The sequence below is a fragment of the Plectropomus leopardus genome, chromosome 12 (genome assembly GCF_026936395.1).
Source record: "Plectropomus leopardus strain MGB_pleo_1.0 chromosome 12, ASM2693639v1, whole genome shotgun sequence".
Classification (NCBI taxonomy): Eukaryota; Metazoa; Chordata; class Actinopteri; order Perciformes; family Serranidae; genus Plectropomus; species Plectropomus leopardus.
Genome location: NC_142187.1, coordinates 31314038 through 31329640, shown reverse-complemented (window position 1 = coordinate 31329640; position 15603 = coordinate 31314038). Strand labels below are relative to the sequence as shown.

Sequence of the window (15603 nt, the reverse complement as noted above, 5' to 3'; positions counted from 1 at the left end):
TCAGCAGAATCAAGATCTGTGTGTCACTATGAATCAGACTGAATATACCAGCTTGAAAAGAGGTTTTCAAACAGGTTTGAATTAAACTCTAACCATCCAGGACACGATTTAAAGGATAGAGCTTGGAAAATAAATAAATAAATAAAGCATTACTTGGGGTCTATTTTCACTTGTGGATTTATGCAGATCTAAAGCAGCAGGGCAGTGCACTGTATTGAGGGATTGATTCAGATGTATCATTTTTTGGCTACACAGACAGTACTTGTTACTAGGTATTTTCATGTGATATGTTATAAACAAAGAATATCTCCAGACTTTCTGCCGAGTCGTAAAGACAGAATCATCTAATCACTCTGTTCTCGCCTGAGTTGATGTATGAGAAGACGCCTCAGCAAAATGCCAGCAGAGGAATAAGAGTGTTTAAACAGAGGACATACTGCTGCAATAAAAGAGATGAGACCTGGACACGCTCCTATACATTAGCACCTCTTCAGTCATGTTGTTTTTCCATTTAAGTGTGTCTGTTTTTCATCTCTTCTTCTCCAGATCTGAAGAATAAATGGCACCTGGTGGTCGACCGTCTGACCGTGCTCTTCCTCAAGTTCCTGGAGTACTTCCACAAACTGCAGCTGTTCATCTGGTGGTTACTGGAGATCCACATCATCAAGATCGTGTCCTGCTACATCGTCCTGGTCTCTGTCAAAGAGGTATGAGATATAGATGTGTTAACAAAGTGCAACACCTGCAACATCGACAGGGAGTCATGCTCACCTATCAGTCAATTTGACTTTGATTGTCTTTGTTTCTGCTCAACGCTAGTCTGTCATCTCAGGGAGTATAAGGCTCCAGATCATCCTGCAGGTCATTTTCTTGGCCTTGAATCTACTGACTGATATTTTTTTTAAACTCTTTATTATCAGCCTCACAAAATTAAGTATCTGACGGACTATAGTACAATCGATTGTTTGATTTCTTCATTGAATCTACTCTTAAAAACCCAGGCAGACACGACAAAGTGCTGTGTTTCCTTTGTGCTGCTCTAACTCAACATAACAAATCAGAATCAGTACAACATCTATTATTTGTAGATTACTTATATTTGTAGTTTTGCTTTTAATCTGGAGTGTTTTTTGATTCATGCTTAAAGTGTTTACCAATAGTTAAACTGTGATGAAAGCTGTTTGTTTAAAGTGGATTTCCTAAATTTTGTGCTAAATGCTACACTGCAAATCAATATGCCTCCGAGCCAGCGATAGCCAGAGGCACTTTGTTTTTGGGCTGTCTGTCCATTTATCTTTTTCATTCTTGTGAAAGCAATATCTTAGGAGCGCCTTGAGGAAATTTATTCAAATTTGGCACAAACATCCACTCTGACTCAACAATGAACTGATTAGATTTTGGTGGTCAAAGGTCAAAGTCACCATGGCCTTGCATTCGTCTCTTTCTTGTAAACCCAATATTTTAAAAAGGCAATAAGGTACTGTCCTCAAATATGGTACATGGCATCCATAACTAATAAAAGCAAAATCCCAAGAAAACAGGTAGTGTCTTCAAATTTACCACAAACATCCACTTCGACTGAACAGTGAACCACTTATTCTTTTTGCCATAATTTAGGAATTCATAGCCTGATTATGACAAAATTTCACACAAATGATGAAGTGAAGACATTTTATATCCAAAAAGTCAAAGGTCAGCTCTGCTGTGACATCATAATATTCTGTAAAAACCCTTTTCTTTCCGTTATTCGACATCATACTTCAGGAACAGAACGGGAGACATTTGGTTGGATACTGAATTGGTGATACTAATCTTGGGTGCCTAAACTGTGCTGATTTAGAGATCCTCTGAGCTCCCGGGGAAAGATGTGTGTGAAGCGTCCATGTTTTCACAGATATAAACTTTAAGTGCAACTTGACTGGTGCATAGAGACAGACAACCACATGGCAGTAATTCTACTTTTTTATTATTCATAAAAGTGGATTTCTTGAGTGTTTTTTGCTTCATCTGGTTTACATTATGTAAGATGCTACACTGCCAAATTTTGTTGCATGTAAAATGAATGAGCGGCATCCTCAGGCCATTTATTTGTTTGCACTTAAAAGACTATCATGTAACAATTTGTTTTAATCAAGAACATTAATTACAGCTCTGAGGCAAAGACTTATCAATTCAATAATTGTTCAAGGTTTTCTTGGTACATTTTATTGCTCATATGCTGTTTGAAGTAAGTTGATCTCGTGAAACACTGAGCCACCTTGAACCAATTTGAAATAAACCGGGATTGTCTGCTGCGCCACAGACTCGCCAGATAATAGTCCGGGGGTATTTCGGTTAACTGCAGTAGCTGCTACAGTTTCTGGATGGAAACCATCGCGGCTCTTTGAGTTTGGAACAAACTGACTGAGGGCTTTCTTCTGGAAAAGCTCCTCAGGCTTTTAAATTCTTATTAAAACTCAATTTTATAGACTTAGATTTATGTAATGTCTGATCTTTTATTTCCGGTTCATGACCTCGACTTTAATGTGTGCGTTTTTGTTTTTTTTATTTGCCCTTCATCATTATTTTTCTTTCCTTTTCTCTGCCAGGCGTCTGCCAGGAGGAGATCATGTGTTCAGTCATGTGTGCGTGTTTGTGTGTGTGTCTGTCCATCTGCAGGTGTGTGTTTGTGTGTGTGTCTGTCCATCTGCAGGTGTGTGTTTGTGTGTGTGTCTGTCCATCTGCAGGCGTGTGTTTGTGTGTGTATCTGTCTGTCTGCAGGTGTGTGTTTGTGCGTGTATCTGTCTGTCTGCAGCTAATTACACAAAATACCTGACCAATTAGCCTGAAATTTTTCTGCACATTTATGATTGCATGCTCAAGGCCATTTCGTGGTTGCATTGATTTAATGTTTTTATACTGTCATTGACTTCTGACTCCTCGCTTCTCTTAAAGCTACAGTTGGTAAAAATGCTTATTAAAAATGAGGTGACATCTTTAAATTCCTTTTTTTGTTTGACCAAAAGGCCCAAACCCACAAAACTGAATTTATAATAATATAAATAACAGTTAAGCAGCTAGTCTTAACATTTGAGAAGCTGACAAGAACAATTTTTTGGTATTTTAATAAAATATCCAATCTTTTGTCAGTTAAGTTTCAGTCTGTGAACTATTCATTTAGCCCTACCATGATTGATAACTTAGCTGGGACTGTTGATTGTATCCCCAAGTGCAATAAGACTTAAAAAAGCTATGTGTGAATTATGTTGTCTGACCAGTTATTATAGGTAGCAACATTTTCTTACATCCCTACTTTGCTGTGCTCACGTCTGCTGTCTAGCAGGAAATGTCTGCTTTATTTGTTGGCTTGTTTTCTGTCAGTTCATGAAAACACGTGTGCATGTCTGCAAACTGTGTGGTAGTCCTGCCATTGTGAGGTAAACCTAAATGCAAAGTGATCTGCTATATTAAGCAATAATGTGTGGGGCCACATATATTATTTTTTGAACAACAAGCTGAACAGTCAGGGGGGCACGATTGGCCTCAGTGCTGGACTTTGGATGTGACTGATGTAGTGGAATAAAAAAGATTTAAATGAGCTGTTTTCTTATTTCTCATCACCTGTGCTGTCTCCTGTTCAGGTGTCTCTGTTCAACTATGTGTTCCTGGCGTCCTGGGCCTTCGCGCTGCCCTACAGCCAGTATCGGCCCCTTGCCTCCAGCGTTTGCACTGTGTGGACGTGTGTCATCATCGTGTGCAAAATGTTGTACCAGCTAAAGTCTATAGACCCACCATCCTACTCCAAGAACTGCACTATGGTGAATTTAATCAGAACATGTTTTTGACGCTTCATATCGCTAAAGAGGAAAATCACTGTTCTTAATTAGACTGATAATCGATTCCATATTTATACACCTGTGTTTTCTGTCCACAGCCAAATGGCTACTTACCGGACCAGATGACTGAGATGCAGGATTCCCTTTTGTATAAGGGGCCGGTGGATCCGGCAAACTGGGTTGGCCTGGAGAAGTCTGGTGACCTGCTGGGCTACCTCAGGGTGAGGACTGAAAACACTCATCAGCTGAAAATTCGCAGTATACACAGGATATCTTCATAACAAAAGAAGAATAACTTTAATTTTGCTAATGAAAATAAAAGCTACTATAAAAGTTACTTACAATTAATTTTGGGAAAAACCCAAATGATGCTTTTCTTGCTAAAAGTTAGAAGAGAAGATCGATACCAATCTCAGATCTGTTAAATATAAAGCTGGAGCCAGCAGTCGGTTAGCTTATCTCACCACAAAGATAAAGGGGCACGACAGGTCAACTGTAGACGTCATATAGAAGTGGTGTACATCATCTGAGAGCTGCGAGCCTGAATCATTTATGGTAAAGCTCAGCTTGGTGTGTTTTTCTAATTATGAAATTATGTCTCATAAGTTGTTGCAGCAATTTATGGGTTTATACCATTTGTTATGCAGATTTGGTGCTAACTTTAAGTATTTTTGACCACTCTGCAATTGATAAAAACGGTCATAAATCCCTCTAAAATGCCACGTTAAGAAACCAAGACCTTTAGGAACATCATAAAAAAAATCCATGCTATCCCATGTTTGATACCAAAAACTTATGACTGTTGAAAATTTCTGTGACAGTTGCATTTTTCAGCAATTTGATGGTGAGCTCTTCTGGAAATTGCTGGGAAACACCCACATGGTCAATATACCTGTGAAATAAATAAATAAAATTGACATTTTGTTGTTTTACATGGCAAAAGACTCCAGGAAGTCACTCCCTCTTAAACAGTAGCCGAAAGAATATTTTCTTCATCAAAAAGACCTCAAATATTATGTTTACAAAGTGGCAAAGTTGTTAAGCTAAAGAAGCCCATCAGATAAACTTTAAATACAGTTTATCAAACTGAGTTTTGGGTATAAAGTGTCAGAAAATATGACAAAATCCCAGCATAAGTTGTCAAAAATTAAAATTATAAGTCAAAAATGATTCTTTGACTTTAAACAGACTTCTTTTCAAATAAAAAAAAATCTGAAAAAATGATGCTTTTATTTGATAAATGACTAAAATTAATCATTTAAACTGTCAGCATGTATTCTTAACAATAGAAAAACATATTTAAAGATATTCTCTCTGTCACCGTCTGCGCAGAACAACCTCCTGATGCTGGCTCTGTTAGCATTCGAGGTGACCATCTACCGCCATCAGGAATACTTCAGACTGAGGAACAAACTGTCGCCTCCCGCTGCCAGGATTATCTTCCATGATATCACACGACAGCATCTGGATATCGGCATCATCTGCTTCATCAAATACTTCATCAACTATTTCTTCTACAAATTTGGACTTGAGGTAGAGAAAACGGGAAAGACGTTAAAAAAAATGTGAAATCTGTTCCAGCTGCATCAAGCTCATCACGTCTTTATTCCTCATGTGTTTCCCTCAGACGTGCCTGCTGTTGGGGGTCAATGTTATCGGGCAGCGTATGGACTTCTACGCCATGCTTCACGCCTTCGCCTTGATTGCAGTCATGTATAGACGCAGGAGGAAAGCCATCGCTGAGATCTGGCCCAAATACTGCTTTTTCCTGGCCTGCATGCTGACTTTCCAGTACTTTGTCTGCATCGGGATCCCACCAGCAGCCTGTAAAGGTCAGATTGTACTTACAATAACCAGGAAAAAGATTGACAGCTGGTTATTGCTATGATTTCAGGCTGCAATTATGGACTATTTTCCTTATAGATTAATCTCACCTTTATTTTGCAGTCAATTGAGTATTAATTTAGGGTGGTAAAGGTCAAAATATGGGGAAAGATACTCAATACAAGTTACCAAAGAATGAGGTGAAATCTTTTATTCCTTTTTTCTTTGAGTCATAGTCCCAAACCCTCATTATTGAATTTATATGATATAAATAACAAAAACAGCTATTCTTAACATTTGAGAAGCTGCCAACAACAAATGTTTGGTATTTTAATAAATTATCCAAACTGCTGTTAGTTCATTCTTGGTCTGTTAACTAAACATTTAGCCCTATTATGATTTATAACTAAACGGAAACTGTCAGTGTTGTGTCGGGGTTATATCTCAAGGTGATTTTAGTCTCAAAAATAGCTATGTATAGTATTTACTTCTAAATTATCCTGTAGGAAAAAAGTTTGTTTAATCAATGTTCAGAAGAACATTGAAGTCTTAAAGGGACAGTTCACTCCAAAATCAATAATCCATATTTTTCGTCTTACCTGTAGTGCTATTTATCGATCTAGATTATTATGATGTGAGTTGCCGAGTGTTGGATTTTATGGTCGTAGAGATGTCTGCATTCTCTCCATATTATAATGAAACTAGATGGCACTCGGCTCGCAGTGCTCAGAGTGCAGGAAATTTTTTTTTTTTTTAAAAAACCCACCATCAGTGACTCTTTTCAAAAAATCATGACCTGGTTACTCGAGATCATCCACAGACCTTGTGTGAAAAAACAAAATTTAAAATAGAGCTTGTTTACCTGAAAAAATGCCAGGTGGGGATCCCCGTCCCCCTGATAGAAGATTGGGCTCATTATTTATATATTAATTATCAATATTTGGTTACTAATAGACCTCTGGCTTCTTGGCATTTTGCATAAGGGATTTCTTGGCAACGTATGTTGAGTTTTTCTGATCTAGACTGATAAATAGAAGTACAAGCAAGAGGAAAAACATCTGTTTTTAATTGCAAGGATGACCTGTCCCTACAAATTGTTTAAAAAATGACAAAATTAACTGTACAAGGACAACAAGAAATCACATAAAAGATGTAGTTCCTCTGTCTTTTTATGTACTTTGTCTTGTTTTGTTACCATCATTGTCAGTCCTGTCCTTTTTAAAATACTTTTTAAAGTACATGTCCAATATTATAATGGCACACGTTTTCATTCCAGACTATCCTTGGAGGTTTCCCAACTCTACTACAGACTCCAACGTGGTCAAGTGGCTCTATGTTCCAGATTTCCGCACTCAACCCAATCCATCGTTTCTCATCTGTACGTCGTCTCAGCAGCAGATATGTTGTGGCTACGATAACGATGACTGTCACTGCAGGTTCAAGTGTTATAAATGAGATTCTTTCTCTCATCCCTTCTTTTCTAGATGATTTCATGTTGCTGCTGTGTGCCTCCATGCAGAGGCAGGTCTTTGACGATGAGAACAAGGCAGCAGTCCGCCTCATGGCTGGAGACAACGTGGAGATCTGCAGAGACCTGGACGCAGCCTCTTTCAGCGTCCACAACCCCGTCCCCGACTTCATCCACTGCAGGTACAGCAGCACTGATGTTATAACATTTACACAGCAGCAGGAAGTGGCCCAAGTGTGTTTTTTTATGCGTCTGCGCCGGTAATAGCCGTGACCGGAGGATTAATGTTTATGTATGTTGTGTTTTTCGTGAACGCGATATCTCACAAATGCCTTGAGGGAATTTCTTCAAATTTGGATCAAACATCCTCTTGGACATTATGATGAATGATAAATTTGGTTGTAAAAGGTCACTGTGATCTCATATAACACGTTTCTGGCCGTAACTGAAGAATTAATTTTCTAAGGACAAAAATTCACACAACTGTCTTATTGGATATAACGATGAAGTGATGACATTTTTATTAATCTTTATTTAATCAGGTAAGTCCCATTAAAATTAAGATCTCATTTTCAAGGGAGACTTGAGTACACAATAAAAACATAAAACAAACAATTAAAACACAAAATGTCAGTAAATAAAATAATATTGTCAGAATAAATATTTTAAAAAATAGATTATAATAAAGCAATATAATACAACGAGTCAATTAAAACAAGTTAATTTTAAACATCCACCTTAAAACTGTGCTGATTGTAGAGATCTTCTGTGCTGCAGAGGAGAAGATGTTTTCACAGACATGGATGTAAACCGTAAATGCAACTTGACTGTTGTTTGGAGACATACAATCGCAAAGCCATAATTATATTTAATTCCTATTAGGCCCACATGGAGAAAATACATGGCACTAGAACTCATACTTTTATTTCAACATTTAAATTAGATTTTACATTAAATTCCCTTGATAATTTTGGTGTCACTGGAGCTTGACTGAAGCGGCATTAATATGGAGGATGACAAGACACAGAAATGGAAAGGAAGTGAAGTAGCCGGGTTAATTGACGCTTAACGATGTCAGATGCCGACAATTTAGTGAAATGCATTCAAAACAAGCCGCACTATTAAAAGCTGTTTATATTTGTATCATATGTGGGTTGCATCTCACTATATGGATGGTTTTCCAGAGAATTCAGAGCAGAGCAGCAGTTTTTAATCCAATCATTAAGACTCTGTGGTGACCACGTTTGAGTTTAAGCTTTATTTATACATTTGTAAGAGTATATGAACTTTAAAGTTTTACCATTGTTGTAGTATACGCAGAAACAGCTTGTTTGGTCTTTGGTGTTCTGAGCCCAGTTCTTCAGAAGTAATCTGATTGGATTTTGGCTAATCCAAATGAATGATAATGTTGCTCGGTAACCGTTAGGTGTGTAAATAAACAATTGTTTTGCTATCAAATTAACCACATCAGTGTTAAAGGGGATGATATATTAATATTGTGTTCAAAACCTGTTTCTGTTGCCCTCAAGTGGCTGAAAAAAAACCCCAAATAAATACTATGTGTGTGTAGCAGGAGCTGATGATTGTGTGTGTGTGTGTGTGTGTGTGTGTGTGTGTGTGTGTGTGTGTGTGTGTGTGTGTGTGTGTGTGTGTGTGTGTGTGTGTATAAAGTTGCACCACATTATTTATAGCCCAATTTATTTTTTTCTCTCGTTTTGTCTTCATAAGTTGTTTTCTCTTATTTATTTGAGATTCACAAATTGACGGTACAAACCAGCAATTTACACTACAAATAACTCAAAATATATAAGCTAATTGTGTAACTAATAAAATTAAGTACAATAATACAATAAAAAGAAAAAGGATTTTAGATACAGGATGGCACAAACCACAACAACATGGTCTAGCCCTGTGAAAATAGGGAGGCCATCATTCAGTCATATTGGATGGGGGATTTTTTTAAACAATCAGAAGTGGGCTTTAAGTCAAAAAAAGTGTAGATTCTGGGGTACGCAGTGAGTGTCTGCATACCCCCGTGTCTGTAGTCGAGCTGCTCGGAGGCCAGCATGGTAGAAAACGGTTGTTGTACTTGGCTGCTAACTGTGTAACTGTAGAAATCTTAAGTGGAGCGGTGCTGAATAAGAACATACTCGCTCAGCAAATCCCTTATCCTGGATAAATAAAGGGAGGACAGATGACAGTAGCTCATGTCAGAGACGTTATTGAATACCCGCTTTATGCATAATTCAGAATTTTGGCTGTCGTCCGATATTTGGATCCAAAGCTGGATACTGACTTTGCACATTAAAAAAAAAGAGCGAAGAGAGGGTTTTGAGAGAGGCAGAGAATTAGAGAGCGAGTTAGAAAGACAGCGAGAGCATCCTGACCTGTCCACAGTCATTGATTATGTGCTCTTCACATTCCACTGTTTTGATGCGCAAAGTGGACAAGTCTTTTATTAACGCACTCTGTGTCCATCAACAAGCCCTAGTAGAGAGAAAGCGAGCTGCACAGCCCGTCTGTCCACGCCACAGCAGCTCTGCACTTATTCCATCGTTTCCCTCCAGGATCGAATTACGGATACGGGGTGGGGGAGAAATCCATAATCCACAAAAACACTCTGTCCGTCACTCCGCGACTCAGACGCTTTTGCCCTGTACTCTAACTCAATAAATAGCTTTTAAGTATGGAAAAGGTATTTTCTCCCCCCTGATGAAGAAGGACACTCACTCAGCTATTCCGGCCCATCAACGCGTCGTCTGATCCAAACCCACTTCATCAGAGCCGCTTCCTAAACACTGCAGCTGTTGTTGTGGTCCCATGTTTTCCCCTGATCCATCAAATGAATGCTTCCTTTTGTTTTCACCTCACACATCATGTTAATGGTCTCTTACATAATAACACAGGATCCGTGCTTTTAGCGTGTTAGACACGCACAGGTCATACAGAAGTGCAGAGGTACCTGCGCTGAGTGACAGGAGTCGGGTTTCAGCTCTGGTTCACATTTATTGATCAGACTTACCGGTGTCCTGACACTAAGTGATACACTAAGTGTGATTGATGGGCGGATTATGCACACAGCACCAGAATGGACTGAAATATTGTTTTGATTTTCAGTGTGTGGTAAGCATGCGTCCTTGCCATAAACTGTAAAAATAAAGGACGTAGCCACCATGACGTCACTCACCGGTCTGTGGATTCTTATTTTGAAGCCTCACAGCATTACAGCCGTCACCATCTTGGTTTTTTTGGAGCCAGAAGTGACCATATTTGGGCGATATATTGGAGGAGCAATGGGTGGAACTGACTGAGAAGCCAAGGACACTATTAGCAGACAGTCTGTCACTCAAAGCGACCTGCCTTTAATTCTGCATACAAATAACCCTTAATACAACGTAAATGGGTGAGTTATATAAAAATTCACCCCGTCTAGTTGTCATGAATGTTTTAGTTAGCCATAGACACCAACCAGGCTGTAAACATGTTTATTTCTACTGTTAAGGTGAGCATTTTAACATGGAGGTCTTTGGAGATTTTCTCTGTTTTGGAGCCAGCTCAAGGAACTCAAGGAAAAGCAGTTTTTGGCACTTCTTCTGTGTTGGCTTCATTTTTTAGCTCCATAGCTTGCTGCTTGATCCTCACAGGAAAAATTACCTCAGTTGGCTGGGATCCATAATCTTTACTTCCAGCTTCATGTGACTATAATCAGGTTGTGAACCTGATCCTAACTCAAATCAGACAAAATAAAAAAAAGTTGTATTTTTGGACAGCCAAGAGACAAAGCTGTTTGTGATATTATTATTTTTTTCAACACAAATTTCTGAATTTACGAAAAAAGTTTTGCGTGGAGAGGAGCCGAGAGATCGAGGCACTGATTAGAAGGAGGGAAGTTTACCACAGTGCACTTACACACACATGCAAACATACATTGTTATGATACAGAGCTGGTTCAAAACTAGAAAAATATCCATTTAACGAACCACCACAAATTTGTATAATTAAAAAACTGTTAATTTAGGCTGTTTCTATCAGGCTTGACTATAGGTAAGCATTTGGATTTTATTTTTTTATATTGGAACAATGTGTGAACACTCTTCTCTTTCTGTTATCGTGTCATGATTGCAGCATGTGGATGCTGTTTTTGTGTTTACTGTCAGTAGCCATCCCTGTAATACATTTGTTGGATTTATTATCTTTCTGACATAAAAAAACGGACATATTGGTTTAACTGCTGTCCTCTAGGTCCTACCTGGACATGCTGAAGGTCATCATGTTCAGCTACCTGTTCTGGTTTGTCCTCACCATCATCTTCATCACGGGGACCACGCGCATCAGCGTCTTCTGTATGGGCTACCTGGTGGCCTGCTTCTACTTCCTGCTGTTCGGTGGCGAGCTTTTGCTCAAACCGATCAAAAAGATCCTCCACTACTGGGACTTCCTGATCGCCTACAACATCTTTGTGATCACCATGAAGAACGTTTTGTCCGTGAGGAGCTTCTCTTTATTTGTTTATGAGGATCAGCTGATTACTTTCATGATAGTCAAATCCTGAATACAGCACATATGAGGCAATATAATAATACAGACAAAACGCATTCACTATAAACCTGTTTGTGTATTATGTGACATCAGAGATACAAAAGGAATGCTTCAGTCATGAAATGATCATTTACATATCAACTATGTTACGTTGAATTTGTGAAGAAAACGTTGATTTTCTTGTGTGGTGAGTGAAGAATTCAAAAGTGTAGAAAATTCTTGATTAATTGGAGTAAAAGGGGGGTTGCATTTAACAAAAACAAAACTAAATAAAAACATCTGTTTACAAATCTTAACTCCTAGCTCCTGTTTATTAATCCTTTGAAACATGAGCAAATTGGCTTTATTTTTTCAAGACATGGGAAGAAGGCATGAGCAACTTTGAATTAAATTATTCCGAAATTTGCAAAAAAGAAATTGGAAAAAGTACAAGAAATATACCTCAAAATTGGCCCGAAAAATTAATAAATTAAATTAAATAAAAAGAAAGAGACAAAAAAGTAAACACAATAAAACAAAACCAAAAAAATAACCTAGAAAAAATGTACTTTAAAAATATAATCATTTTGTGGGTGAACTGTTCCTTTAAAGATGTTTCTATATTTAAATATATAATAACTGACTCTTGCTCTTAGATCCTGGCTTGTGGCTACATCAACTCTCTGATTGAGAACCGCTGCTGGTTGATCCAGCTGTTCAGTCTGGCCTGCACCATCAAGGAATACAACATCAACATCACCAAAGCAAACACCAGTGAGTTGACTCAATATTTCTTTCTTCTTTCTTTGTGCATTTGTGTTTTTTGTGTAGCCAGATTTCACAAGCAGGTGAGATGTCCCCATCAGTAGGCAGATTTCCGTTAACCCTCAAATTGCGCAAATTAAAATTGCGAATAGAAAATATGTCAATTTTGGAAAAAAACTCCCATTTATTGCAAAAAAAGTTTTACACTCACATAATGTGGTATTTCAGGAAATTAAAAAAAATCAACATATTTCACAAAACTCCAATGGAAACACTTTTTTTTATCGCTTTTATAGGTCACGTGATGTTATGGTTATGTACTCATGGGTAGAAACTGACTTCCTCAGGCACGATGCAGCATAACTATAAAAGTTGAGTTTTTAATCAACAATTCCTCTGTGAAATCATCGATCGACTATCTCCTCCCAAAAAACCCTCATACGTGGCTGCTTCCATGTATATGTTATCACAAGAGCAGAAGTTGCATAATATCACTCTGTGGAACCACAGTCATCTTGCAATTGTGTTTTAACAACATTTCGAAGATATGCCTGAAGTTTTGTGCAAGTCTGTAATGGAAACCCTCCTTTTGTTAGAAGGAGCACAAATCGTGAAATATACAAATTGTTTATTTTTCAGGCCTATATATTAAGGTCAGTTTAGTCTTTGTGTTGATGTTGCTGGACTTGCAGTGAATACAAAACACTGCCACAATACTCAGTGAAACAGATATAATAATATAACAAAATATAAAAAAAATACTGATAACAGTCTATTTTAACATCCTTGCAAATTTTCACTCATAAATGTCCTAACTTTCACCATTTATAATTAGAGCTGTGTGAGCTGCCCAGCAATGAGGCCGGGATCATCTGGGACAGCATCTGCTTCGCCTTCCTGCTGCTGCAGAGACGCGTCTTCATGAGCTACTACTTCCTGCACGTGGTGGCTGATATCAGAGCGTCACAGATCCTTGCGTGCAGGTACGCCAATGAGGTTGAGTCGACCTGCTGCATAGAGACACTGGGCCTCGTTCACAAATCTGTGCTAAAAGTGTGCATATAAACTTTTCATGCACAAATCTGGGATTCACTTATATTTTGTTGAATTATTTCGTGCTTTGCAAACACATTTAGAACTGCCATCCGTCTGCACAAATGATGAAAGCCCAGCTGTCTTAGAAAGTGTAAACACACACCTTGTAACTAAATGCATAACGTATTTAAACCACATTCATCAAAGAAGACTCAGTTTAAATTGATTTTATTTGTAAAGCCTATTAACATAAATCACAATTTGCCTCAGAGGGCTTTACAGCAAACAACATCCCTCTTTCCTTGGAGCCTTACAGTGACTAAGTAAAAACTTTCCAAAAAACTCTGTAACGTGGAAAAAAAGCTGTAGAAACCTCAGGAAGAGCGACTGAGGAGGGATCCCTCCGAACGGATGTCGTAAAGAACAATAAGAGAAGGAGGGAGAAATGAGTAGAGATGCACAGCAACATCATTTAACAATAGTAATAGACATAAAAATTAATAAATTTAATGCAAGTGTTGTAGTTTATGTATGTGGCAATAACAGTCATATGTATATAATAATAGTGGAGGTGTGACTAATAATAATGGCAGTAGTACTTGGCGTCTCTGTCAGCCTGGCTACAGTGCTGAAAAAAAACCTGAGATTGGATTTTCTTGATGAAAAACAGTTTGCTCTGACATTGCATTACTTTTTAAAACTGTCCTGCCAGACTAAACAAGACTCTTCCAGTTTGGTTGAATGCCAATTTATTTCAAACTTTCACGATATTTATTTCAGTAGACAACAATGTTTAAAACAGTTACTAATACATGCACTTATTTGAAGCATCCTCATCCATTATTGTCATAATTAAAATATTCAACCTTAAAAACTGAGTGTTCCAGTCGTTCATCAAACATTTGTTTGCGTTTCAGAGGGGCGGAGCTTTTCCAGGCCACGATAGTGAAGGCAGTGAGAGCCAGACTGGAGGAGGAGCGCAAATCTGTGGAGCAGCTGAAGAGACAGTGAGACTCCAGATATTTGACTTATTCTCTGTGGTGTTATGCTGTTTTGGGTTTTTGTGTACAATTTTCAAGACTAGAAAAAAAATGTAAAAGTTATATTCTAAGGCTTAATGTTAACATTTACATATTTATATACACATAACTTCAACAAAATCAATCAGTTGTCTTCCTCTGGATTAGATTTAACATTTTGTTGGACACGTTCAGCTGAACACACACACACTGGGACTGAGCTCAGAGTAACCCCATAAATCAGGCTTTTGCTGCACAGGTGATACTTAGAAATGGAATCGCTTGGTTGCTGATTTTGATGTTTTCATGGGATTTTTTGATTGTAACAAAAATGTCAACATCAAGCACGGCCAAGTCTATTTCATGACTTTGAATATCTTTTATTAATCACAGTTTTAGATAAGCAGACATGATTCAGAAAGGCATCTAAAATCTGTTCTGCATTAAAAGAGACTACCGGCTCAGTCTTTTGTGTTTCCTGTAAGCCATCGCTTACTATAACGCACTACATGAAGTCAATGTATTTCCACCACTTACAGTTACCTCAGGAGTTCCTCCTGAGCTCTGATCATATCCACTCACCCGCTCTAATGAGTACTCCGCTGTTTCATAACGTACACTAATTTCCATGTGAAGCCTGGAGATGTTTATAGTCTGTGATGTTCCTCTGTGCCGATACTTTGTGTCTCTTCACTGCCTCTCTGATCTAATCAGGATGGAGCGCATTAAAGTGAGGCAGCAAAAGTTTAAGAGGGGCAAGGAGAAGATGCTGAGCATGGCGCAGGAGTCTGGAGAAGGACAGACCCTTGTCCAGCCCGAGGAGGATGATGATGATGGTATGACGAAGGCTGCGGGGGCCTCTCTGTGCAGTCACTGTTAGAGAAGTTGATAATGAGGTTGCTGAGATGAGTGAGTGTATTAGTGCCTGGATTCATTAAAGGGGACCCATTATGCTCATCTTCAGGTTCATACTAGAAGATGTTTACATGCTTTAATATTCAAAAAAACACTTTATTTTCCTCATCCTGTCTGCAGTGGATCAGCTGTATTCACCCTCTTTCTGAGACGCTCCATTTAAGCGCTTGTCTCTTTAAAGGAGTACTTGATCCACAGAACGACCATTTGTAAATCACTGCACCAAAAAACCCCCACTAAGACC

At 38.3% G+C, this 15603-nt stretch overlaps 1 protein-coding gene across 6 annotated transcripts in view; it reads left to right on the top strand.

Annotated features, from left to right (window-relative positions):
- Positions 1-15603, top strand: part of piezo2b (piezo-type mechanosensitive ion channel component 2b) — a 104788-nt gene that overhangs the window by 66665 nt on the left and 22520 nt on the right. For all 6 annotated transcript variants that reach the window (XM_088085822.1, XM_088085821.1, XM_088085823.1 and 3 more), the window contains 12 exons: positions 547-707; positions 3621-3797; positions 3914-4036; positions 5148-5348; positions 5443-5647; positions 6916-7017; positions 7124-7289; positions 11350-11593; positions 12282-12399; positions 13226-13373; positions 14343-14432; positions 15159-15280. In XM_088085822.1, coding sequence (XP_087941948.1) covers positions 547-707; positions 3621-3797; positions 3914-4036; positions 5148-5348; positions 5443-5647; positions 6916-7017; positions 7124-7289; positions 11350-11593; positions 12282-12399; positions 13226-13373; positions 14343-14432; positions 15159-15280 — 1857 coding nt within the window. The remainder of the gene's footprint in view (positions 1-546; positions 708-3620; positions 3798-3913; positions 4037-5147; positions 5349-5442; positions 5648-6915; positions 7018-7123; positions 7290-11349; positions 11594-12281; positions 12400-13225; positions 13374-14342; positions 14433-15158; positions 15281-15603) is intronic.